At 37.3% G+C, this 26380-nt stretch overlaps 1 protein-coding gene across 1 annotated transcript; it reads right to left on the bottom strand.

Moving 5' to 3' along the window:
- Positions 1–2935: 2935 nt before the first annotated feature.
- On the bottom strand, positions 2936–5832 carry dand5 (DAN domain family, member 5). The gene is made up of 2 exons (XM_082165621.1): positions 4907–5832; positions 2936–3856 (listed from the first exon to the last, which is right to left on the bottom strand). Exons 1-2 carry the CDS (start codon positions 5387–5389, stop codon positions 3584–3586), a joined length of 756 nt encoding a protein of 251 aa, XP_082021747.1. The 5' UTR covers positions 5390–5832; the 3' UTR covers positions 2936–3583.
- Between the last annotated feature and the right edge of the window lie 20548 nt (positions 5833–26380).

Genomic DNA, 26380 nt, shown 5'->3' with positions numbered 1-26380 from the left:
ATGAGAGCGACAGAAATACATTAAAGTGCAAAAGTGAATAAACACAAATTGCAGTAATGTCCTTTCATGTGTATTTATTCATTTGGATTTAAAATCAAGCGTTGTACGTATTTGTATGTCATATATTCCTAAATGAACTTGACTCTTATGTATTTCATTTTCTTTCATATGCTTTTAACTACTTGAATTAAAATTGAGCCACATAAAATTGCTTTGTCTTGCAATCTTAGCATCAGAAAAATTGTCATATAGTTCAAGTCACATAGACTACACCTTTATGATACTTATATAGTGTTTTATGTATTTTAGGAGCTTGACAAGATGCATAAAAAACTGATTTTCCATTTCTCCTTTTATGTTCCATTGAAAAAACAAAAACAATATTGGCATTGGAACAACATGGGGGAAGTAAATAATAATCACAGTTCTCATTTGGGTGAACCATTTCTTCAATTTCTTCTAATACCAGGAGCAGTTTGCTATAAAAACAGGCTAAATGTACCATGAATGAACACTACAAAAACCCTGGGTGCTTTGCATCACCACACTCTGTTTGGAAACTTTTTAATTCATTTAGAAATAAAGACAAAAAGAAAACAAATTACTCCATAATATGTAAAAAGTGTGAAAAAAATGGTATTTACAAGTAATGATTTCCAAATGTAAATTTTTTGCTTTTTAATAAGACACACATTGGCTGGTTGTGTCCTTTTATATCTGCAGCTGCTCTGGGTTTTGTAGATATTGTGGCTTGGACGTGAAGTGAAGGCAACTTAATGTACAATTGTAATGGAGAATTGTGGGATCCGACTGAAGCACTGAAAGCTGGCGATGCCCTGCGGCACAAACTCCCTATGGCAATCATGTGCCAACCTTGCCCAGCTGCTCCCGGGCACCCGTGCCACATCCATGTCATTGCAATCGAACCATCTCTAAGTTTACCCTGGCATTTCACACTAAAGACCCCGAGGCATGCAGGAACGCGGCCCCTATCACCATGCTTAGAGCTGTCAGGTCCAACCAATTCACCATCCACCCATGGACCCGCTTCAGACCCATGCCTGCATTTCAAAGGCCTCAATCAGTGCCACATTATTAGGAAGGTTCAATATGCAAAGGTCCAACTGGTCCACTCTCAGGAGAAATGCAGTGCTGGGCATGTGTGGGGTGATTGCAAATTAAACCAGGCTTAACAAACATAATAAGATGGGCTGAGTGACAAGTTATAGATACTTGTTTTTTCTCTGTCGTTCATGCAAATATGCATACAAATAATCAGGTTTAAACATAAAAGGCTTGTTTTCGCTGTAATGCTTTAAAAAGATTTCCCTAGTTGCTGTGAACCGATCCTGTTCCTGCAGTCTCGCGATCGCACTAACCACGCGCCTCTTGAGTTTCCTCTAATGCAGTTTTAATGTCGCATTTCTCTTGCGTGTTATTCCGCCGATCTTTGCTTGCTCAACCTTACACATATAGGCTACTTAGCAGCTCGCGTTGTAGTCATTGTCTACCTTTAACGAGCTTACTCACGGTGGTTATATTTCCCATAGCTCTGGTTCTTGGCACGAGTGAAGCGCGAGCCCAAATAAGAAAAAAGCCCCCGCCTCGTGCAATTCATGCCGTGGCAACGGCGCCCTCAATGCCGCTAAAGTGTTTCGCGGCTTATAAAAAGCTCCACATCTGTTGCGCGACAGGAACCACTTTGGTTTAAAATAAATTATTAATTTACTTTTTCCACCAAATTAACCACTATACAGATAAGAACTGTAAAATCCACAACACACAAGAGTTGGTGGAGCGGAGGAGGCTCGTCATACTTAAAAGCATCTCGCGCGCAATGCAAATTGAAGATGGCGTTTTGACAGACTGCCAAGGCGATGTAAAGAAGAACCCCCTTGTTCTCCCTCGGGCGATTTTTCCTATAGGATGAGTAAACTCGACCTTTTTTTCAGTCAGGTGCCAGAAAATCGATGAATACAACTTTTATTTTTCTCTGACACATTCAGGACTGAAGTGCAGCTGTCCTATAGGGAGATGGTGATTCCCACAGTTTTGAAAAGAGTGATTAAGAAGCAAAAGGGTAAGTGCATTTTGATGTTAAACGATAGTCTAATTAATGCAGCAAATTAGGGTCTTTCTTGCTTATGGTCGTATTGTTTACTTAAGCTAGGCTAAATGAAGATCAGTCCATATTCTCTATAGCCTATTCCATAAATGTTAGGCCTATAGCTTGCTTAGATGTAGCACCCTTTAATTAGCCTAATTAATTTCCATTTGGAAAATATATGGAAGTATAGAATAAGGTTTTTTAAAGGAATCACACCATGTCTGCATTTATTTGACAAATAACACATTAAAAGCTGTAATATGGTGAAATATCATTACAATTTCTAATAGCCTATTATAAAACGTTATTTATGTGGTGATACATTTTCAACAGCCATTACTGCAGTCTTAAAGGGATAGTTCAAAAATGAAAATGTTGTCATCATTTAATCACCTTTTATGTTGTTCCGAGTTTCTTTCTTCTGTTGAACACAAACGAAGATATCTGACTTCCATAGTATTTTTATTTCCTTCTATGGAAGTCAGTGGCTACCGTCCACTGTTTGATTAACACCATTTTTTTAAATATCATGGTTTGTGTTCAACAGAAGAAAGAAGCTCATTCAGGTTTGGAACAAAGTGATGACAGATTTTTTTTATTTATTTTTTTTGGTGAACTATCCCTTTAAGTGTCACATGATCCTTCAAAAATATATAGGCCATTCATCGGTTAGACATTTCTCTTTGTGAGGACAATCTTTGTACATTGGTTGGATGTTGAATGCATTATGGAGACATTTAAAAATAAAGACATGCAGGCTGATTTGGGGGGTTTTTTCCGTTGTTTTATTGATTTCACATTGCTTTTTTATTGGCTACTGCAACACTGTGAAATTTGTTGCATTGTACATGTTTTTTCTTTGAAATTTAAATCTCATATTTCCACTCAAATACATCTCCACAAAATGCAACAAATATACCTCCATCCACAAGGTTGTAGTCAAGTAAACTGTGCCACTTTTGACAGTCATCTCAATGTCATAAGTGGTCCAATTTACCCCATTTCACACTATTCTTTATGTATGGTGAACTAAAGTAAAATGCATTGCTGAAATAATGTTCATGCAACCGCGACACTTACTGGTGAAACTATGAAATGACACGTAACCATAAAAGTAGCCTACTGGATCCTTCATTAAACTGATGAACAGCATCGGCATTACAGTTAACAACACAAAGATCCCGCTGAATATCAGACGGTAGTTTACAGAGACGCTTTCCCGGTATTCACAGGGACTCGTGTTTAATACATCCCGAATCGTATTTGGGACACTTTTATCAGACACGCAACACAAATATTTCACATTTATGTGGCTATATAGCCCAAGTCCTCAAACACACACACACACACACACACACACACACACACACACACACACACACACACACACACACACACACACACACACACACACACACAAACAAACATTGGTGAACTTAAATATTAGAATAAATGTACAAAGTGAAAACTTCTCAGTTATAAATGATACATTTCTGTATTCTGCACTTTGACCTCGTCACTGCTAGTTTCGCACTTGCACTCTTCGACGACCATGACGCGCCTCTCGCGCACCTCAGTCCCGCAGCGCAGGGGCACGCGCACGGAGCGCGATTTAGAGGGGCCACAGCGCGTGCACGGAGCTCCTGGTGCACGAGCCTCTCCACTGGACGGGACGAACATGGAGCTGCACTGACCGAAGCAGAGATGATTGTGAACGGTCACAGTCTCACAGCCGTCCTCCGTTATGTGCTGGGAACGGTGAACACAAACAAACATGTAATTAGGCTATAGCAACACGTTTCTCGACCAGGGGCCTCAAGATGAATAATGATTTAATGCAAGCATTAAAATAAGCTAACAAAAAATCTAAATATTGACTGAAGTCAAAAAGGTTGAGATCCACTGATTTAAAGGCAAACTGTTTCAGCTAAGTTAATGATAACAATAACGACGATGATAATGATTTGTATCACTGAAATGAATAAAATCATAATCATTATCATTTACCCACTGTCATGTCACTGGTATGACAGAATCATTATTTCCTTACAACACATTGAGTTGTCAAGCTAAATTGCATTTTAGATTTAGGCCTATCATTTTCATTAGCATATATATTTAAACAATATCACATGGATATGTGTCCATATATTTATAGGCTATATCATTTGTTAACCAATAATTCTAGAGATGTCAAATTTCCTTTATCAGAAATATAATTCAAAATGGTCAAACGTGCATGTTGTCGCTTTGACACTACTTTTATTTTACTTAAATCATAATTAAATATTAGGTTGCATATAGCATACAGGGCTGCAATAAAGAAGTAATAGCCTATATCATTAATATAGGCTATTACTTCTTTTAAAATATATAGGCTAGGCTACTCTTAAAAAAACAAAACGTAAAAATAGGGCACAATGTAGGCTAGCTAGGCTACTGAAGTAATTTAACGGAATTTTTCCGTTTTTATTTTTTACAGGTGTTTTACCTGTATTTAGAATTTTTGAAACACTTCATTGCGATGTGTTTTAGGGTTAACGGAAATGTCCGTAAATTCACTAGATAATGTCCGGGTGATAAGCTACCAGTAGGCTACTTTTTCTGTTAGTTTACCGATTTATTTTTTACAGTGAAAATCGTGTGACCATCACTGACAGGTAGCCTACCGTGGGACTATAGCCTATATGACGTCACAGAATAAGCTAGGCTACTTCAAGTTTCACGCTCACTTGTGTACAATCACTTAAAAATAAAATGTGTCTAACAGTGTTGACAAAAACAGTAATTAATTCTTACCTGTGTGAAGGGCACCGCGGCACAGCTCTGTTTGGTCATGTCTTTGGGGTTGATGCGCAGCGCCACGGCCTCTTTGCTTCGCTCGCTTTTGTGCATGACTTTCTGCCACATCTCGAGACCCTGTTTCCTCCTCGCGTCTGCGCCGGTGCCGCTCGCGCTCACCGGAGGGAGCAGGGCCGCGGGTTTGGGACGGGTCAGGGCTGACGGACCGGCACGTCCGAGGGCCAAGAACGCGGGAAACGCGCCTCGACTCGGGGAGTTTTTGGACGGCACATGACTACTGGTTGCCCGTCGCATAAAATGATGAGGGTTTAGTTTGACAACTCGAACAGATCCCCGAATAGGTTCGTCTGGTCCATTTCCGGAGGATTCCAAATCTTTCGCCATGTGTCGGTGAAAGTCCCGTTGAAAGGCGCTGCGAGGGAAAGCGTCAGCCAAAGTGACCACTGACAACAGGATAAAAAAGCTGATTTGATAGGTCATTTTTGCTAAATTATAGAATGTTGGTTCAAGGTTTATCTCAAATCGATTTAGCTGAAGAAAAACTCTCTGAAGGATGTCGCTTGTTGAATAATATCGCGGTTCAAGGTCCCGAATGGTCACCTTGCTGTCGTGGTGGACATGAAGCCGGAGCTGACCGTTTATATACTCTCAACGGGTTCTTTCATGACTGCTCATCATTGTTTTATTATAAGTGTGAATATTGCTATTGTACTCAGATAATGGCTGTGAGTGACAGGTGAGTTTTCGGGAGGCTGTGACAAGTGCACCTTTCATCTCATCTCTTCATATCACACCCGTGGGAACTGAGGAACTTTGCTATTGTGTGCTTTTCACATGTAGCCTTTTTAACATATCAGTATATTTCTATTTCATTCTTTAAATTACACTTTCAGCTGCATCAATAGATGCTGTTTTTTTGTTGTTTTTTTACCAAAGCGAAAATATTTTTTTAACAAGAAAAAAAAAAAGGAAAAAAAAGGCGTAATTTATACACACAATCTAGTACTCCGTACTGTACTGTACTATTCACATACTATACCTTGTTTACTCAGAAAACCCAATTTAAGATTAAGATTAATAGATTGGTTTGAGTGGCAATTCTTAATAAACTTTTTTACTAATTTCTTTCACTTCTGAAGTTATCTTTCTCTAGTTTCATTCCCTTTGGTTGGGCACTTGGAACTTCATTTTTTTAATATTGTTATTCTCTCCTGATGTATAGTGATGCAACAAGAAATCACAGTTATTTGATTTCAAAGGAGGGGAAGTAATAAATAGGTTGCTTTTAAAATGTGACCTACTGTAACTTCTGACTAAATCATTAATGAAGTTAGTCACCTTGTAGAAGTAACCTATTTATTACTTCCCTTCATGTCGTATAATGATCTTTTAAAATTGTATTGCAAACACTTACAGTATGTCATAAACACCTTGTGAAACTTTTAATTGTGTTGATATAATCCCTATATTTGTGACAGTGTCCTACAATCGACCATGCTTTAGTCACACTTCAACATTCAGCATGCAAAACACAACAATGGTAACAACAATGGTTGCTATACTAAGTCAAGAGTAAATCTAAAGTAAATGATCAAGTACGTTCCACACTACTGTTCTTTATTAGTTACTAGAACTCTTGTGTAAGTGAACTACTAAGTTTTTGTCAGTACAACATACTATTCCTATTTCACTTTACTTCGTTTTTTTAGGCAATCCGGTTTGCATTCTTTTCTTAAGTCTTCTTAGATTTTACAGTGTGTGTGTATATATCTCGTGAAGCGTCATTCTCTGATATCTGATGGAACGCTGTGGTCTGAAAATGACAAGGTCAACTGGTTGAAGTAGATTACACACACACACACACAGGTTTCTAGAGATTTTGTCTGGTTTTGGTCACTTCTGGGTACAAATTTGTACCCAAAATATAGTTAAGTAAGCAAACACACACACACACACACACACACACACACACACACACACACACACACACACACACACACACACACACACACACACACACACACACACACACACTAGTGCTACTCAAAGTAACACACCCCTTGCAGAATCTGTGAAAATGTGAATAATTTTAACAAAAAAAGAGGGATTCAAAATGTATGATATTTTTCATTTAGTATCGTCCTGAATACGATATTTTTGAAGATGTTTACATAATGATAAGACAAAAAAAAAATGTATTTATAAAAATGACCCGTTTCTGTGCGTCGTTACCTGGATGATCTATGTTTTGTTTTTTTTTGTTTTTTTTGTGATGGTTTTTCTTGAGTCCCTTGTTTGTCCAGAGCAGTTAAACTTCCCAATATTCTTCAGAAAAATCCTCTAGGTCCCGAACATTCTTAAGTTTTCCAGCATTTCTGGCACATTTGAGCCCTTTCCAGCAGTGACTATATGATTTTGAGATCCATCTTTTCACACTGAGGACAATTGAGGGACTCAAACACTCCTGTACAACAAGAACACTAATATTATTAATAGAAGGTTATTAATTTCACAATGAAAAACGATTATGCACAATAATAACTTCCTTATGTGTTTATGGCTACAAAGGTTTCTTTCTCACAGGTTCTGAAGGCTTTGCTCACCTGAAGTTCAAACAGTCAGATGTTGAGCTCAGGTGCTAAGTGTTTCCTACCGTAAGTTAACACTGCATGACAAGTATAGTCTGAATCATATAATCATAACTTTCCCAAGGGAACAAGCAGGAGCAGGGAAACAAAATGACTTGGGATCTGCCACACCTGATCCCTGCAGATTTGAACATGCATTAACTTTCATTTATTTGCAGCTTTGTTTTTGTACTAAACCACACATTGTTTATTACAAACAATGTCAATTGAAATTTCAAAGCATTTCATGAGGACCAATCTAAATTTAATTCAAAGTAGTGTGCGAACATCCAAACATAGGCTAGCTTTGGTAGGCTATAGGTGCTAAATAAATAAATAAAACAATCGAAAAAGTGGAGGAAAAAAACACTCTCTTTCTGCTCCCATGTTTAATAGGCCTAAGTTTTGACCAGACAAGGTCTTCGAATCGTTGCAATATTAAACTTTATGGTAGCATGTATAGCAGTTTGTGTTATAATTCCATTATAACTGAACTATCCAAACTACAAATCCATTTGATCCAGGGGTCTTTTTGGCTTATAATAACTGCTACTTTTAAATAAAGACAAACATGCTTCATTGAAGCCCTTTCCACTCCATGTGTGTTGCTTCTCTCTCCTGCTAAAGACTTATGCTAAAGAGGATGACACGGTTATTTTAACAACAACTGTAGCAGAAACACTGTGAGCAGCAAAATAGATGCTTAGATGCTGCAGAAAACGAGAATACATGTAAATACAATAACGGACCTCTTGGAACTTTAATTGAATATCCATGGAATAAAATAAGCTAACAGACTATTGTGAATGAATTCGGCTACAACAAGAAGACGAGACACGTGTGGAATCTCATATGAATGTGGGAATGTTTGTAGAAGACTGAACTGTGGTGAATTATGTTGATAAATTAACACCAGAGAACAATACACTATATCTGGCAAAACTTATAGTTTGGTCAAAGAGTACAGCCTTCTTTCAGTGTTTCTGAAAATCACTTAGGCTACCCAGACAGCAACATAGTGTCGGCCCAGATCCGGGCCACATCCGGCACTATGTTGCTGTCGGGGTATTTACTCGATATAGGGTTTTTAAAATAAAGTTCAGAAGGCCATTAACGTTCTTGAACACATTTGTGTTTATATTTTGACATCAAGACAGGTAGGACAAAATACATCAAAATAACAATTATTCAAATTGCAGCATTGTCAGCTTTTTTTTAGAAGGAATACAGCGTAATGCGCATGTAAGCGCATTCAGTGTCCAGCAGGCGGAGCCAGTGACTATGTGTCTGGTAATTTCCCTGAAATGAATGCCTGCTAATTTGGAACAAAGTTCATTGCTTAGCTTGGTTTGTCCTTGCAGAGACGGATTCTCTTGAGTGCAGCAGACATTCTCTGTTGAGCCAGGAAAGACTGAGGATGACTGGGATCTCGAGAAGCGTCATTCTCTGATATCTGATGGAACGCTGCGGTCTGAAAATGACAAGGTCAACTGGTTGATACAGATTACACACACACACACACACACACACACACACACACACACGTTTTTGGAGATATTGTCTGGTTTTGGTCACTTCTGGTTACAAATTTGTCCCGGAAATATAGTTAAGTAGGTACACACACACACACACACACACACACACTGACCATACTATGCCATGCATTTGTTTTATAATTTTCATCCTCGTGATGTCTGCTGACATCCGACTTTGGTCTCGGAGAACTGAAAAAAGAGAGGTGTGCTCTTTTATTCTTGTCTGAATTTATTAGAATAAACATGTTTTATCTATGATGCAACTCACTCGAATTCCCTTAAACTCAGTTTGGATGCCATACTACTTTTCTATTGCAGTTACAGATGATGCCTCAAGGTAGAGCCAGTGACCTAAAACAGAAAGCATGCAGTCACACCAATAGCAAACTGAACTGAGGTCATGGTCATTAATTCAGAACAAGCGGTCAATGTCCGTAAATGGCGCCGCTTGGGCTTGGGACTGTAAATACAGTTAATATAAAAGCAATATCACACACAGACTGTTATAATGTTTGAGTTTAATGTATAGCCTATCAATAAGTATAGATTTTTCTCTTCACTCACCACACTGTTCTCTACTCCGTGTTCTCTGTTCTGAGCTCATTGTCCCATATCCACAGAGTAAAAACCTTTTTTATGTGTCTGTGACCCAGCAGGGCAACTGGTGCTGGTATTGTGCTAGAGAGAGCGAAACACAGAGGAGGATTTAGAGAACAGAAGAGAAGAGATGCTGACCAGAGCACATGTAACCACCACAACACAAAGACGTAAAAACGCATGCACTCTTATAAATAAAGGTTATTTACTGGCACGGCCTACGATTCCAGGAAGAACCTTTAACATCCATCGAACCTTTCCATTGGAGAAAAGGTTCTTTGGATTATTCAAATTTTCTTCACACTAAGAAACAATGGCTGGTATGTTCATAAGAACATGTCCAGGTCACCAAAAATATAAAAGAGCAGATGTCAGACATTTCCTATCAGATGTTAAATAGACATTTAGAAAACATCTTTAAGATGTTTATGATTTAGAATATAAGAACAGCTGCTTTTTATAATATGTTTATTCGATTTTTGTAGATGTTTTCCAGATTAAGCGCTCTTTAGCAGACATCTTAGAAATGGAAACCTGTGCTGTCTGGGTATAAAAAACAAAAACTAAATATAGCTGCAAGCAACGATGACGGGCCCAAGTCCTGGCTCCAGCGCCACCTCTGTGACTTCAGGGCAACTGTGCATGACGGGCCATATGCATCTAAAGCTGGTAAATGTAAAAAGACTGTCAAAAGTCATTGAATACGCTACGTTTACTGCAGCAGCTGGTGCCACTATGACCGTGAACCACAATAGCCACATCCATGAGATAAACTGCATGTGACAGGATGTCATAGGTCAGTTTCAAGCGATTATAAATGTATAATTTGCATCTCAAAATTGTTTACTTCCAGAAGTATTTGTTAAAGTCATTTTAAATTTTTATTAACCTAATAAATAAACAAATTATATAAAACTATATTGACGTGGCACTAGTTAAATGCCTTTATTCAGGTTAAATGACCAAACATACAATCTTAATTTAGTTTAAATCAAACCATTTTTTTTTTACAAGATATGAGACCCTTCCTGTTTCCCTTTTTTTGGCCTTACTTTAATCCCTTGCCATGGCAACACAGTTTAAGATATACAATATCCGTTTGCAATTTAGCATCTTCAATATATTGGCATCATGTTGAGAAAGTTTGGTGTGAATCGTATGACAGCCTTTGGAGCAGTAGTTAAAAATTCAGAGCTTGATTAAAAAAATCCACATTCAAACTAAAATAGCTGACTTCCTGTTGGTCGGAGACAATGACTGTAAATTAGAACATTTTCAATTTGAACGATGAGAACAATATATTTACCAAGTTTGGTGACTGTAGGTAAAACTACCCCCCAACTTTATTCAAAAGGTCGCACTATAGAGCCCCTCCTCCACGCCCATTTCTAAGGCTTTGCTCAAGTCTTCTGGCTGACAACTCTGATGTGTGTGTCAAGTTTCATGCAATTTGAAGTATGCTAATAGTCTCAAAAACACACAGAAAAAAGAATAGTTTTGACGCATTGCCATGACAACAGTATTCTAGGTATCAATAATCCTTCCACAGGTGTACATCTGCGGTGTCTTGACATTATTCTGATGAAGACTGAAGCAAATCGGGTAAAAATAAGAGGGGGATTTTAAAGCATTTTGAAAGTGACACACGTCTTGCTGCCAGTTGGTGGCGCTATGACTTTGACTCACAATAGTCACATCCATGTGATCGGCCTCCTACAACGAACACACATGAAGTTCAAAATCAGTCAATGTTTGCAGAAGTTATAACACCCTTCCTGTTTCCCTTATTTTGCCATACATTTTTTGCCTTGCCACGGCCAATGTCTTGGCTTCATGTTGACCAAGTTTGCTTGCGATCGAATGATCCCATAAGAGGAGTATATGAAATTCCAGAGCATGCATTTTTCAAACAACCCATAATAGGTGACTTCCTGTGCATAAGTTGTTCAGCTTGATGAGATCTATAAGTGTATAAAGTTTGGTTAGTGTATGTGAAAACCAGTGCACTAAAGAGGCCCTCAGAAATGACAATATAAAATGGTCCGCTGCAGAGCCCCCCCTCGACCCCACCATGTCAACTTGCACCCGTATCTGATGGCCGACGATTCCAACGCGTGTGCAAAGTTTCAAGAGTTTTTGAGCATGTTGGCCCTAAAAGTGCCCTTAGGATTTGGCCCTAAATATACATACTGGCCCTAGTGGAATAAATGTGCATTTCAGAGAGAGCAAGAAAAAGGGCTTCTGAGGTCAAATGTTCTTTATTAGGGGTGGTGATGTGAAAGTTGTAGGCCTGTTTGTGGCTGGTTTTGGCAATTCTAAGAACCTCACCGGAAAGATGAGAACAAAAACTGGGTGTTCTTAGGAATGTGTTTTTTCCGTGTCAATGCAGTATCGTGTTAAGCGTGAACTCTCTCCCTTGTACATCTGAAGCTATTTATCAACTGACCACAAACCACACTACATGTTAGAGTATTTGTGTATGTGCGTGTTGCTTAATCACATGAGGGGGGAAATGAGGTGAGGTTTACAGACACATTTCTTGGAACTCTTCGAATCTGGGACATTTGAAGAGACTTCATTCAGTCTCATCTGTGATGATGATCATTCCAATATTTGCATAAAAACAATCATTAGTGAAAATTAATAATAGGCCTACTCAAATCTGCAGCTTCGTTTGTCAACAAACACAAAACCCCACTGTCTTTATCTGTGGTATATCAAGAGTTCACATTATCAGCAGCCTATTTCTGAATCTAGAACATGGGCTACACAACTGGCAGTTACCATACAAGAACACATTATAACCAGAAGAACTGAATAAACATAGCCTACTAGCCTACTGAATGAGTCAAAGTGAGTGTTTTCAAATGAGTAAAAAGCTTTTGGAGATGAGTAGATTAAATACTACCTTTCTCAACCAACATTTGTGGTATGAAAATATTCTTATTGTGAATTAGATTAAATTTCACTGAGAGCTGTATTACGAAATCTGTTCACGATTTATTTAGCCGATTTTAAAATCTGAGGCGAATATAAGCACAAGCACTTACTAAGAGTCACCACAAGGGTGCGCTGCTAAGCCATGAAGATGCGTTTCACTGGCCAGATGAAACAAAAAAAATATGCTTTTTTGGCAGCAAACAATTAATATGGGTTTGGTTCATACAGGGATAAAAAAGTACCCCCATGTGTAAAATGAAATACTGTGCTGTATCTTTAATGCTGTGGGCCTAATTTTCTGCCAGAGGTCCTGGACATCTTGTTCAGATACATGGCATCATGGATTCGGTCAAATACCAACAGATAAAAAATCAAAACCTGACAGCCTGTGCTAGAAATCTTATAACGGGCCATGTTTGGATCTTCCAACAGGACAGTAATCCAAAAACAAACATCAAAATCAAAACAATAATGGGTCACTGAGCACAAAACCAAGCATCTGCAATTGCCATCCCAGTCCCAGACCTAAACCCTATTGAAGATGAGTGTTGAACTGAAGAGAAGAAGCGCCAACATGGATCTGGGAATCTGAAGGATCTGGAGAGATTCTGTATGGAGGAATGGTCTCTGATCTCTCGTCAGGTGTTCTCCAAACTCATCAGGCATTATAGGAGAAGACTCAGAGCTGTTATCTTGGAAAAAGTATTTAATAAAAGGGGGCAAATAATTGTTCCCAATGTGTTTTGGAGAAAAACATTTATTTCATAATGTGATTTCCCCCTACTTTCAATTCTTTTACTTCAATGAAAGGTTAGATTTTTGCAAATTTTTTTTTATAAAATATCAAAAGGATTAACAATGCAGATTTATTTTTTACAGCCATCTTTGATCATATTTACCAAGGGGGTGAATAATTCTGACCAGCACTGTAGACCTTTTAGAGTTTGAATTAAGAAAATTAACACGTTTAGTCTACGAGACAAGACAAAGGGGACGTTTTGAACGTTTTGAAAGGTCTTTTCACACAGCGAATCCCAGCATTTTCCTCACACTGAGGGATTTGCCGAATGTTTATGATTTAATCATTACTTCATAAAGTTCTCTGTTCTTCACTAGCAGTATTTAACTTTAATGAATAAAATTGGGACTTGGTTATATCGATGAAAACAGCACAAGAGTGATGTTATCTTGTTTCCTTTTCTTCTTAATAAAAACCAAAAATAGCTTCCTGAGCCCTAGACGAAAATGAATGGAAAAATGACTAAATTTGCTCACCACAGAGATACATCGGTTCAGTCACACCAAACAGTTACATACCTGATGGGTTACACAGCGTATGTGAGCAATGTGTGAATTACCCATAAGCCAGTGTGTGGTTTTGCTGTTTCAGAAAACATTAGTTTCATTAGCGAGGAAGGACCCTGAGTGAAGGTCTCTCAACCCACCTATGTTTCTACAGAAACTTGAGGGTTTTTTTCCCCCACTGTTGTCTTTAATCTGTGAAGTGTTGCTAGCCAAGCTAGCCATTATATAGCAGCAACTCACATAATCATACATAAACACTAGGCCTACATCATATCATTGTTTCCACACAGTGATTTAAAAGTGGTTTTCGTGCAAGTAAACATCATACCCGTATCTCCTTTTCACACAGAAACACTGGCGCTTCTTCATTTCTATTATTGTACTGTTTACATGCACAATTACCGATGTGTTTGCCTGTGTTTGGGTGGGTGTAATTAAGTGTTTGCATGTGAATAATGGGTGTCTCTTCGTGTTTTTGGATGTGCGTGTGTCTGTATGTGGATGTGGCCGTGGGTGTGTCTTTGTATGTGGACTTGAGCATTACACTTTCTCTCCACTGTCGTGTTTAACTGTCACCCTGCCCCGCCAGACTAGACAGCCTGCAAGGTGTCTAGTCGAAACTACACCTGTTTGTCTGCAAACAACCTCGAACAACGCTGACTCTTTGTGTACCTGTCAGTCAGTCAGTCAGTCAGTCAGCAATTACTTCAGAAAACTCGCAGCTTCCATTTCAGCCAAATATTTGCTTTCACACACACACACACACACACACACACACATACACACACACCCTTTAACTTTCCTATCCTGTCTCAGTCTCTCTCTCTTATCAATGCGCTATTAAATACAGTCTCATTTTTTGGCGTGTGTGTGCTGGACTGCTCTTATCAGTGCTCTAGAGTAAACAGACTGGAACTGTCTATCGGATGGTCTCAGACACAACAAGCCATTAGACGTCTGACTCTTTACACGCAGTAGTGGGAAATTCTGTGGTGGCGTGTCTCATGGTTCTCTTCAGTTGTGCGGCTCACTTTGATGTGATTCAACAAAGAAAATCAATGAGGCATTGTGAGATATGGCATGACCACATCAATTAAAAAACTATTTTGATTTGTACCATAATGGTGTGAACCTCTCTGTGTGCAGAACATGCTATTTAGCATGTTCTCCGTGTGTCTGCCCCACAATCCGACAACATGCAGAATATCCATAGGTGTGGTGTGGGTGTGGGTGTGGGTGTGGGTGTGGTGTGTGTGTGTGTGTGTGTGTGTGTGTGTGTGTGTGTGTGTGTGTGTGTGTGTGTGTGTGTGTGTGTGTGTGTGTGTGTGTGTGTGTGTGTGTGTGTGTGTGTGTGTGCCTACTTAACTATATTTTGGGGACAAATTTGTACCTAGAAGTGACCAAAACCCAGAGGTGGACAGTAACAAAGTACATTTACTTGAGTACTGTTACTGTATTTAAGTACACTTTTTGAGTATCTGTACTTTACTTTAGTATTATTTTTTCTGGAAACTTTTTACTTTAACTTTGTCAAGGTCCTTGAGTAGAAAGTAGTAACGTCAGTCAGTGGATGATTTTGATTGCAAGGGTTGCATTTTGGTTGGAAATTAAAGTCGGATTGACGTCAGAAAATATATGGACAGTCTCTTGCGTGGCGCATAAAATCCCCAGTCGTAGGATACGACTGAAATGGTTAATGTGTGAATGATGGTGTGAGATTAATAGAGTGCAAATAAATTAATTTCCTCCATATAGAAATTCTTTGTTAACAAGACCTTTACAAACCAGTCCTACCATACGCTTAATCATAATTCTCAAATTTATGTGCATTAAACTTAAGATAAACTACCATTCAAAAAGTTTGGGGTGGGAAAGATTTATTAATGTTGTTAGAAATATGTATTTTATGCTTACCAAGGCTGCATTTATTTGACTAATTATACAGTAAAACAGTAATATTGTCAAATATCATTACAATTTAAAAGAACTGTTTTCTATTTGTATATACTGTGAAATGTAGTTTATTCCCGTGATGCAAAGCTGAATTTTCAGCATCATTACTCCAGTCTTCAGTGTCACATGATCCTTCAGAAATCATTCTAATATGAGGATTTGATGTTCAAGAATAATTTCTGATTATTATCAATGTTTAAAACAGTTGTGCTGCTTCATATTTTTGTGTGAAAACAGTGATACAGTTTTTTCATAGAAAGTTCAAAAGAAAAGCATTTAGTTAAAATAGAATCTTTTGTAACATTACAAAATGTCTTTACTGTCACTTTTGATCAATTTGACTCATCCTTGCTGAATAAAAACATTCATTTGTATATTTGTCATTCACATTCACAGTGCTTAATGAGATGAGTAGTTCTTCTTTTTACAGATTGTTTTACAGATAATTCTTCTCTTTTTTTGTAGCATATTATCAGTATTTGTAACGTAGTGATTCACCTCTGGTTGGTTTAGTTAATGGTTTAGTTTTGAAATGCATGTGGATATGGAGTAAACTGAGTGAAGAACAACACAGTTCTCTCTATTTGCATTTACACTGTTGCTGGCCTTGAAAGTGGACTCTTTTCACTCCACTTTAAAGGTGAACTAAGTAACTTTTTTACCGTAACCGAACAGCTTCGGAGTCATTGGAATAGTTATATGACTTTTTTCAGGTTGAATGGTGGTCGTCTCGCACCCCCCAAGCGCCTGTGAGCGGAAAAACCACCCTTGCAACTTTGAGCCGGCGAGCCGTCGGCCGCAGCGTCAGGAAGTATCGCGTGATATCAGGTCTCACGATGTAACGAATTGCTTTACCGCAAAAAAAATCTGCTAAAATTCTGTCATTATTGCGCTCCCTCACGCTGTTCGAACCCGAATGAAGAAGACGTTTTAAAGAATGTCCCATCTGCTTTGATGTCGTTGATCTACTAGCCTCTGGTATCTGAGAGTCGCCAACGAGTTTTTCGACAGTGTTGTCAAATATCTATTCCGAAGCTGTAGGGGGAGCTCTATAGAGAAACCTGCGAGCAAAAAGCGAGAATACAGCGTAGAAATTCCCGAAACTGCATAGCCCTGCTTTAATTGTGCTTGACTGTATCTCAGTCCACTTTTCTTTTCTTTTTTTGCACAACCCACTTGAAAATGATTGTAACACTGATGATGATGATGATGATGATTATGAATTATGACTTAAAAAGAGCTCATTATTTTCAACTGTCTGAGATCTTGTACCCTGATTAAATCACAGTATTTGTTGAAGTGTAATTTCTAGGAGACTGATGGTTTGAAGATGCAGAGACGTGGGCGTATGTGCGTGTTTTGGGAACGAAGGGCATCTATATTTAAGTGTTCCTGACAGATTCCGCTTTTCTGTCTCTGTTACAGTTCCACAGATGTGTTTCCTTCCTGAAAATAAAAGTGGCACTTCTCCTCTCTCCGTCTCTTTTACAGACAATACAGGGAGGAGGCAGAATTGTGCAAAATTAACAGTAAGGGCCACTGTGGTTTTTGAGGTGGAGTGTCGCTCACTCCCTCAGCATGCCCGACCTTTGACCTCTCCACCATGTTTACGTTTCCCAGACAAAAACTGCAGAAAATTTACTGAGAATCCCGGAATCTCAAGTTGTTTGGGTTGTGAATTCTGAAAAAGATGATTGAGCAACACCATAACATTAATGCAATACTATAAACAAATGTGAACTTCTGTTTTCCAGACCAGACCTTTCTAGACAGACACCACCACAACCCTTATTGAGCCAAAAAAGAAAACCTTTTAATGGACGCAACAAGACAAAAATGAAAGTAAACAGTCTCAGTTTTGATTTAATGAAAACTTCATCATCTGACAAGTCTCAGTGCTGACAGGTATTTAGGGAAGAAAGTCTAGCATTAGAATGGCTCTGTTGTGTTTTCTATGTGTTGTTGTTTATTACTCATACTCACACTTTTACACAGTCTGTAATTCCTAATGACGCTCAAAAGGTTTCATTGTCGAACAAATTACTTTCTGTTCATCACCTACTGTTTACTGACAGCTTACTGTCAACACTCAAAACAGAAAACAAAGAGGGAGTAGTAGGCGTACGTTCACATCAATGAGCACAGTCATATAAACATATATGACATACGACGCCAGTCAAAATTTGGACACCATTGACTGATTTGTTTTTTAGTCTTACAATTGTTTGCGTTCAGTATACGTTTTTGGGGGGGTTTTCGCAAGAAATTAATACTTTTATTCAGCAAAGATGTATTAAATTGATCAAAAGTATTAAAAAAGATTTCTATTTCAAATACATTCTGTTCTTTTGAACTTTATATTCATCAAAAATATGAAGCAGCACAACTGTTTTCATCATTGATTATAATGATAAATGTTTCTTGAGCATCAAAATCAGCATATTAGAATGATTTCTGAAGGATCATGTGACACTGAAGACTGGAGTAATATTGCTGAAAATTCAGCTTTGCATCACAGGAATAAATTACATTTTACAATATATTTACATAGAAAACTGTTATTTTAAATTGTAATAATATTTCACAATTTTACTCTGTTTCTGATCAAATAAATGCAGCCTTGGTGAGCAGAAAAGACTTTGTTCAAAAACACACACAAAAAACTTACTGACCCCAAACTTTTGAATGGTAGTGTACATATGATTATATTAATAATAATTAAAACAAAACAAAATTTCTCTAATATCTTTTCTTTTTTTTCTTTTTTTTAAAAGAAGAATTTTCATTTTCAATTTTCATTTTCATTTCAATAACTAAAATGTAAAAAAAAAAAAAAAAAAAAAATGTTTCGAAATGTTTCAATGTGTCGAAATGTTTCACTGGTAGTATGCATAAATATAAAACAAGCAGCCTGGAAGTGTGCCAACGTGCCCACATATTACCGTACATGACACATGACCGTAAGATTATATCTATGTGTGTGTGTGTGTGTGTGTGTGTGTGTGTGTGTGTGTGTGTGTGTGTGTGTGTGTGTGTGTGTGTGTGCGAGAGAGAGAGAGAGAGAAGCAGACAGCAGAAAACAACCCTTTCCTAGACATGAGGTCATAAGAGCACTGAAACTAGATTGGCGAGAGCAATAAATTGGAAAATAACCCCTCCCCCCACATAGATTCATATGTGTGTGCGCCGCTGCATGATGTTCGTATCTCCACCAGTGGAACACTTTCACGCTCCGGGCAGCTGTAGCACACGCGCAAACACTGTAAAGCACGTTAACCACTCATCTTCATCATCCCAGTGTCGACAGTGTTGTGTGTGTGTTTACGACCAGTATTCCAAAACATCATTGTTTCACAATATTTGAGGATGACAAAACAAATTAATTAGAAATAGAGGCCAAACTGGAAGTTGACATCACCCCGGTTTCCTTTGAAAAGGATTTTCCTTTGGCTTTTGGATTATTGCAGAAAATAAGCTCAGTGAACAACAAAAGCTTATGATTTTTAGATGTTTTATTCATCATCATAATCTTCACAAGTACACACAACTTCCTCTTTTGAACTGTCAAAGCGGACCTGTGAGTAGTTTACCTGACAACATCTGTAGTCCCATTTAGCCCATTGAAAATATCTTGAGCTGGGTTTAAGATATATAATGTCTTGAAATGGGCTTATACCTCAAGGCTCGGTATTAGGCCCGTTGCATTTTATGTTTATAAATGAATTACCGTGTTGTTACCCAGATGTTGAATGTAAGCTTTATGCTGATGATACAGTAGTTTACACATCTGCTAAGTCATCTGCCAAAATGACTTTTTTCTAATAGTAAACAAAAATAAAAAATGAAGGCACATAATGAAGAAATAAAGGCGGTAGACGAGTTCACGTTTTTAGGTGTTGTTTTAGAATCTTAACTGTTTTAAACGTATTATATCTCAAATCGGGCAGCTCATCTTTTTATTCATGCAGTGATTTTGGTTTTCTTTTTGCATTTCTTACTGTATTACAGTTTTGACTCAAACAAATGACTCCTCAACCAAAAAAAAATGTACTATGTTGTATAATCAGGCAATAAAAATAATGGATAAAAAGCCAAATCGATGGCATCACTGTCATTTTATTATTTCAATGTTTTGTACATAAAAACCCAGTGACTTCAGGACGATGGAACCGGAAATGCTAAAATGCTTGTTTCTAGGTTTTAGCCTTCAAAAAGACATCATCCCTACAACACTCTATAGGCTTTAGTTTACATCACAGCCATTAACAATGATTTTCCAGTTGTTGTTGTTGTTAGTTAAACAGTTTTCCAGATCAAACATATTGTAGCTCAAACAGTGCTAGCAGTACCAAGGTCATGGGTTTGCATGAGCTGATAAAATATGTATACCTTGAAAACAATGCAAGTCACTTTTGATGAAAGTGTAAACATTAAATGTAGAAAGCATTTTATTTGACATAATGAATATTCGTCCCTGAGTGCAGGTGTCACGTGTGTGGCTGTAAAGTGAATAGCACATAACAGTCACAATACCAGTTTAAACATGAATATCTATGGGTTCAATATGCGTCACATGACTAAACTTGCGTCATCGTTCACATTCCACACTACAACGCAAAAACGCCGTTTTCACATTTATCCACTTTGGAGAGCATTTTCAAAAAGCTTCGTTTTCGTTACTAAAAATGCTGTCTCAGTGTGGGCGGAAAGCCAAAACAGAGAGAAAAATATGCGTTTTCAGACAAAAATGTATTAGTATGAACAAGGCCTCAGGAACACAGGCAAAACGGGAGCAGGGAAAACAAAAACAAAACCAAGAAAACTTTGACAGCAGGATTAGTCATCAATATTTGTGGTTCGTTTTTCTGGAAGAGAAAGGCTGAAGTGTCAGTTAAAATATGGTTTTGCCAACTTTTATGGGTACACTAGGCTATAGATGACCTCAAAGCTAATTGACTAAAAGCCACAAAACCCATTAATGGGGTTGATTATTATATAGTGTTGTGATTGGCAGGATTAAATAAACGTGTTTTGTTGCATGTGAGCCTGAGGGCTCGCTTGATAGAGCTGGATCATTTCTGCAGAAATATAATGAGTTAATAAGTTTTGTAACTTCAGCCGGCTAAAACTGGATTGTGCTTACATGCTTGTAACCAGCAGTGCAGATGAGACTGAGGTAATAGCATTCAGTTGTGACTTGTGTAAGCAAGTCTTCAAATCATACAATCAGTTTTGAGTGTTTTCCTTTATTCATTCAGCTGCTGCTGTCTGGACCAAACTATCTGTGACAGGCAAGGTCTAAACAGTGGCAGATCTGTACAACAACATTATTTATTGTGTGTTATGCTGAATTTTGTGGATTTTTTTATATTTTTTTATATTTTCTTGAAAACATCTGTTCATTAAAATGTCTCAACACAGTAATTATTTATTGTATTCTTACCTTTTTGCAATTTAGAATATTAATATTGCATTAATGTTATGCTGAATGTTGTGCTTTTGTCATTTTAATATATTTGCTTATTTTCTACCAAATATCTGTTCGTAGTGCTACAACAAAACACAAATTATTATACATTTTTTTGGTCATCTCAGCTACACTACAAAAAAGAATATTCATTAATGAGTAAAATTAGACTTTTGTGTGTGTGTGTGTCCTGGTAAAAAAACATCTGAAAATCATTAAAACAATAGAAATTTGTTTAAGAAGCAACACTAAGATATTAAGACTTGTTTTCATAGATTATAAAAAAAGGAAAAAGAAAAAAAAAGAAGGTAGCCTACTGGTCATTTTCTGCCAGTACATTTTCCATTAAAATACCTGAAAAATCAATAGGCCAAATACACAAGTTTTAATATCTAATGAATTTTTGCTTCTCAAGTAATCTTATTTCAAGGGTTTTGAGATATTTTAACTGAAAAAATAAGACAAAATTCTCAGAAAGAATATATTTTTGCTGTGTGGGGAACCAAGTGAGGCAGTACATAGGGCAACGATATAAAAGTTTTCCTAGTATTGCAGTGCGAACATGTCAGTAGCACTCTTTTCACCAACACCGCAAAGAAACACTGCAAGATGTTTCCTAGTCATCAGCCCGTGGCTTCCAGAGGGGGACACGGGCCGCTCTGAGCCCCAGAGGCCCCTCACTGCAGCTGGGGAACCGCAGGGTCAGCGTCTCCCTGTCCCGTGTGTCCAGAGAGGTGTGGTGATGTGAACTGACATCATCCTCGGGCGTCCCCGGAGCACCGTCACATGACCTCGCCTAAAAAAGGCCCGAGGAGGACACCACATCCCACCTTGGCATCCGAGAGAACAGTCCTTATTAACATGAAATGCAGTTGTGGAATTTGCTATTTTAGAAATTATCAGTTCATGGAGGATATACAGCAGTGAAGAAATTTAAATAATATTACGTTGGTAATCAAATCATTAAATAATATAGACTTTTTTATATTAATGTATATTTATAATACTTTGTGTTTTATTACCTTGGCATTAAAGTCACCATGAAATCAAAATGGACAATACCTATTTATTTATGGAGTATTGCAGTACATCATTCCTTTTACTCTTTTATTTTTTTTATTCATGTGCCATCGTACCTTTAATCAAAATAACTCTCGCAGTTCATCTCTTCTCTTCTCTGATGATGTGTTTACTGGCGTGAGGGCGGGGCCACCTGTCACTCACATGAGGTCCACCAATAGCAAACCACAACCATCCAATCAATTCCCATTGGACAAAATCAAGCCCCGCCCCAAAGCAGTTTCACTCGGATATACGTCATGATAGGGAAGAAAAGACTATCGCAACTTCTTTTCATACCAACTTTAAATTACGGAGAACTGGTTAATGCTGCTGCGTAAGAGTTTCTAATTAAACGGCAAGGAAGTGATGGCAAATTTTTCTCTCTTCAGACCAACCGTCGTGGGTGGTTGCTCAGAATTAAGCGCACAAAGCAGGAGAATGTAATATAAAATGTCTTTAATCCAAAACTCACAGAACAGGCAGAGGAAAAACCGATTACCACACCTCAACATTGACGTAGAAAGGACATAAACTGAACAGAACAGGGAGTATAAATACACAGGAACTAATGAGATAATTAATGAGACAACAGGTGACCGGAATAATAATCAAACAAGCTGAGAAACTGGGTCAAACTAGCAGACAAGAAAGACCAAAACACAAAGAAACATGGGCAAAACAGAACATAACTCGACACCAACGTAATAAATCGCTTGATTTCTCATAGAAAAAGTCTTAGAAACACCATTGTGGATTTTTTTATTTTGCAATTGGGAGCACAAAATGTATATTTGTTGTAGTTTCCGTTCAGCACTAGAAGTTTATGACTTTGTGATGTTCATCAGATGCGAGCAAATTCCAGGAAAGACGGATTATTTCGTGTAATCTCTGTTTTTAGGAAAGTAAATGTTTGGAATTCCACAAAAAGAAGTTATTTTCATAACACACTCCTGGTTTTTCAAACTGAACCAGTTAAACTGCAGTGGCAGGAATTAAAACGATCGCACCTACGCAGGTATGAAGATCGCACCTGTCCGACTCGCCCAGACACCCACTGTTTCCTGCTGAAAACATTACTTTTATTTGCACGTGTTTTTCAGTTGCACAATATCCTGTGAAGATTCACCAATTAGACAAGTGGAAAGAGAGGGAATATTCGTGTTGTGTTTTTATGCTTTAGAGAATTGAGTTATCTTAAAATCATATACAGCAACATTCTGTTGAAAACTAGTTTTCTAGTTTCTCTTTTAACTTTAGTTCATCATATACCATAATTATGCTTGTTGATACTGTATGTGTGAATGTGATTTTTCCTAAAATTAAATATGCAGGGGAGTTATCGATTTACTTTTTCTCAACTGAAAAAAATTGACTTTGAACAAATCAAATTTCTATGGGTATACTTTATTATAAAATGAGGCTATGAATCTAGAGATATGTCTGTATGTGTAGAGAGAGTGTGTTCGTGTCCTCCCTCTCCCTGGCTGAAGTGACACTATACTGATTCAGCAGTTGTTTGTGAGTTTGTGCGAGCCGTCCAGCCTCATCACTGTCATTAACTGATACTTATACTCTCTTTCTTCTCACACACTTCTCTGTTCTCCTACACAAATTAAAAACTGTTTCCATTTCTCAATTTTAAAATGACATGGTCCTGCCAAATCGATTAATCGCAATTAATCGCATCTAACAGAAAAAGACACACACACACACACACACACACACACACACACACTGTATATGATATAAATATAACGATATATGCACACATATATTATATAAATAAGAACTTTTATGTTATATGCGATTAATTGCGATTAATCGATTTGACAGCAGTAATTTTACAGTTTTTTTATTCGCTTTGGTAATATTTTCACAAGTTAGGTGTACGTTTTCAAAACTATTAGTGCCAATATCACAACAGATCATCAAAAGTGCACTTTTTTCAAACATTTAATTATGTTTTCAATTGTGTAAGCACAATACACAAAATCACACAGTATCCTTTTCAAAACACAAAATAAGTGTTTCATCTACATAAATGTTTAATTCACAGTCACTGCCTTTCATAAAGCTCTTACTATCAAACTTTTGATTTGCATCTCTTCTTGTTCAGTTTACTACATTTGTCTATTATTTAATCCAACTGATCTTAATGGTTAATCAATTAATCATTTGGGCCACCTATAGATTTCTATAGATATTGATTCTATATACAGTTTCTATAGAACTTGTTTGCAAATTTCTGATATGGATAACCAAATGTAATGAATTATTTTTACACAAGTGATTTATAGATAATAACCACCTTGATGTTCAAAGTGTGTGCACACGCATGTGTGTGTGTGTCTGTGTGTGTGTGTGTGTGTGTGTGTGTGTGTGTGTGTGTGTGTGTGTGTGTGTGTGTGTGTGTGTGTGTGTGTGTGTGTGTGTGTGTGTGTGTGAGAGAGAGAGAGAAAGATTCAGAGAAATTTTCCATTTGTGAAAATATACTGTAAAGCAGAATAGAGTATAAGGGAGAGGAAACAGTCAATGACTGTAAAACATCAGATTGATCAGAGATGCATCAGTAGAAGGGAGACAGATGGCATCAAATACAACATTTTACATTACAGTATGAATGCCATGTGATACTGTAAACATGGTAGAGACATGGTTGTTACATTACTGTAACTCAACCTTCATCTGTAAAGGTCCACTACAGTATATTCAGTCAAATAGTCAAAATCATTTACTGTATTCATTGCCAGCAAACTCTGTTCTAGCACAGAACCTCATGGCTGTGCTTCATCACAGCTTCTGATAACACACTGGATAGATACTATTACAAACATTATGGATTAAATTACATAAGTTAGGTTATGCACGTGTATTTTCTAGTGTGGCATAGCCTGTATTACTGTAGTTAATTCAGCAACAACTGTGATTTGAAACATGTATCTTGCATTGTTTGCTGTTGAATGAACTGATTGTTAAAAGTACTAAATTGAAATAAGATCATACTGTTGTGTTTCTGTGATTAAACCAAATGTTCTCATTACATATTACAATAATCTTGTGTTTGAAACAATGATTATGTGGATTGAAAAATGTATAACTGTAATGAAAGCATGAGATCAGGTTTTGAAAGAATGACTTGCTGTGTTACAAGTGTGATCAGTTTGGATTTTTGGACTAAGAGCTTTGAAAACGTACACCTTACTTGTGAAAATAGTACCAAAGCGAATAAAAAAAACTGTAACTTATTTTATTGTGAAAATAACACTGAATTACCAGCAGACTGGACATTAATGAACAGAGGGGTTTTTTAAAGTTTTTTTTTTAAAGGTTTAAAAAAAAAATTTACCTAAAGCTTTTTCCATGTTCAAATTATATTTGAAAATCATAAGTAGTCTTTTGGACACCGCTGTATAGACTTTCAGTTTTTTAATGATCATTATTAGTTATTATTTTACAAACACAAACAGACTAACCTGACTCAGTTTTTTCCTTCGGAGGTTTCATCGAGAGATTACGCTGAATCTGGGCATAAATCAAATAAGCTTTACATTCATAAATGATACACCATATTGAGGAAAAAAATGCTTTTTTGAACTTATTGTCACCTGTCCTTACCAGACAGTGCGACTCAAGTCCCTCTGATTTAAACTGAGTCCCAGATGATTCACACTTTCGATGAGTTGAAAAATAATTGAATCTGTCTTTAAGTTCATATCCTTTATCCTTTCTTATTTTAAGAAATGTACATTAGAGATGAATAGGATAAAAGAGGGGGAAAGGATCCGTACATACAGAAGTCCAGACTTGAACCTGCAGAGTTTGGATGAGCACCATGACTCAATGTGTCAGGAACGTGTTCGCTGATATAGTCTGCTTGCAGTGTTAGTGAATAATAATCATTTATTTATACAACTTAATTTAAAAACACAATTTTATTTTTGTTTCGACATATTTTGTTTGTAATTATTAAATTTTTTTTTGCAAT

The sequence above is a fragment of the Leuciscus leuciscus genome (assembly GCF_965113295.1).
Source record: "Leuciscus leuciscus genome assembly, chromosome: 3".
Classification (NCBI taxonomy): Eukaryota; Metazoa; Chordata; class Actinopteri; order Cypriniformes; family Leuciscidae; genus Leuciscus; species Leuciscus leuciscus.
This window is presented reverse-complemented; position numbering and strand designations above follow the sequence as displayed.

Bases quoted from the DNA above. Each gene is read 5' to 3' on its own strand.
- dand5 (XM_082165621.1), bottom strand. From the start codon at position 5,389: ATGACCTATCAAATCAGCTTTTTTATCCTGTTGTCAGTGGTCACTTTG. The intron at 3,857-4,906 runs GTAAGAATTAAT...CACCGTTCCCAG, and splicing joins CCGCGGTGCCCTTCACACAG to CACATAACGGAGGACGGCTG.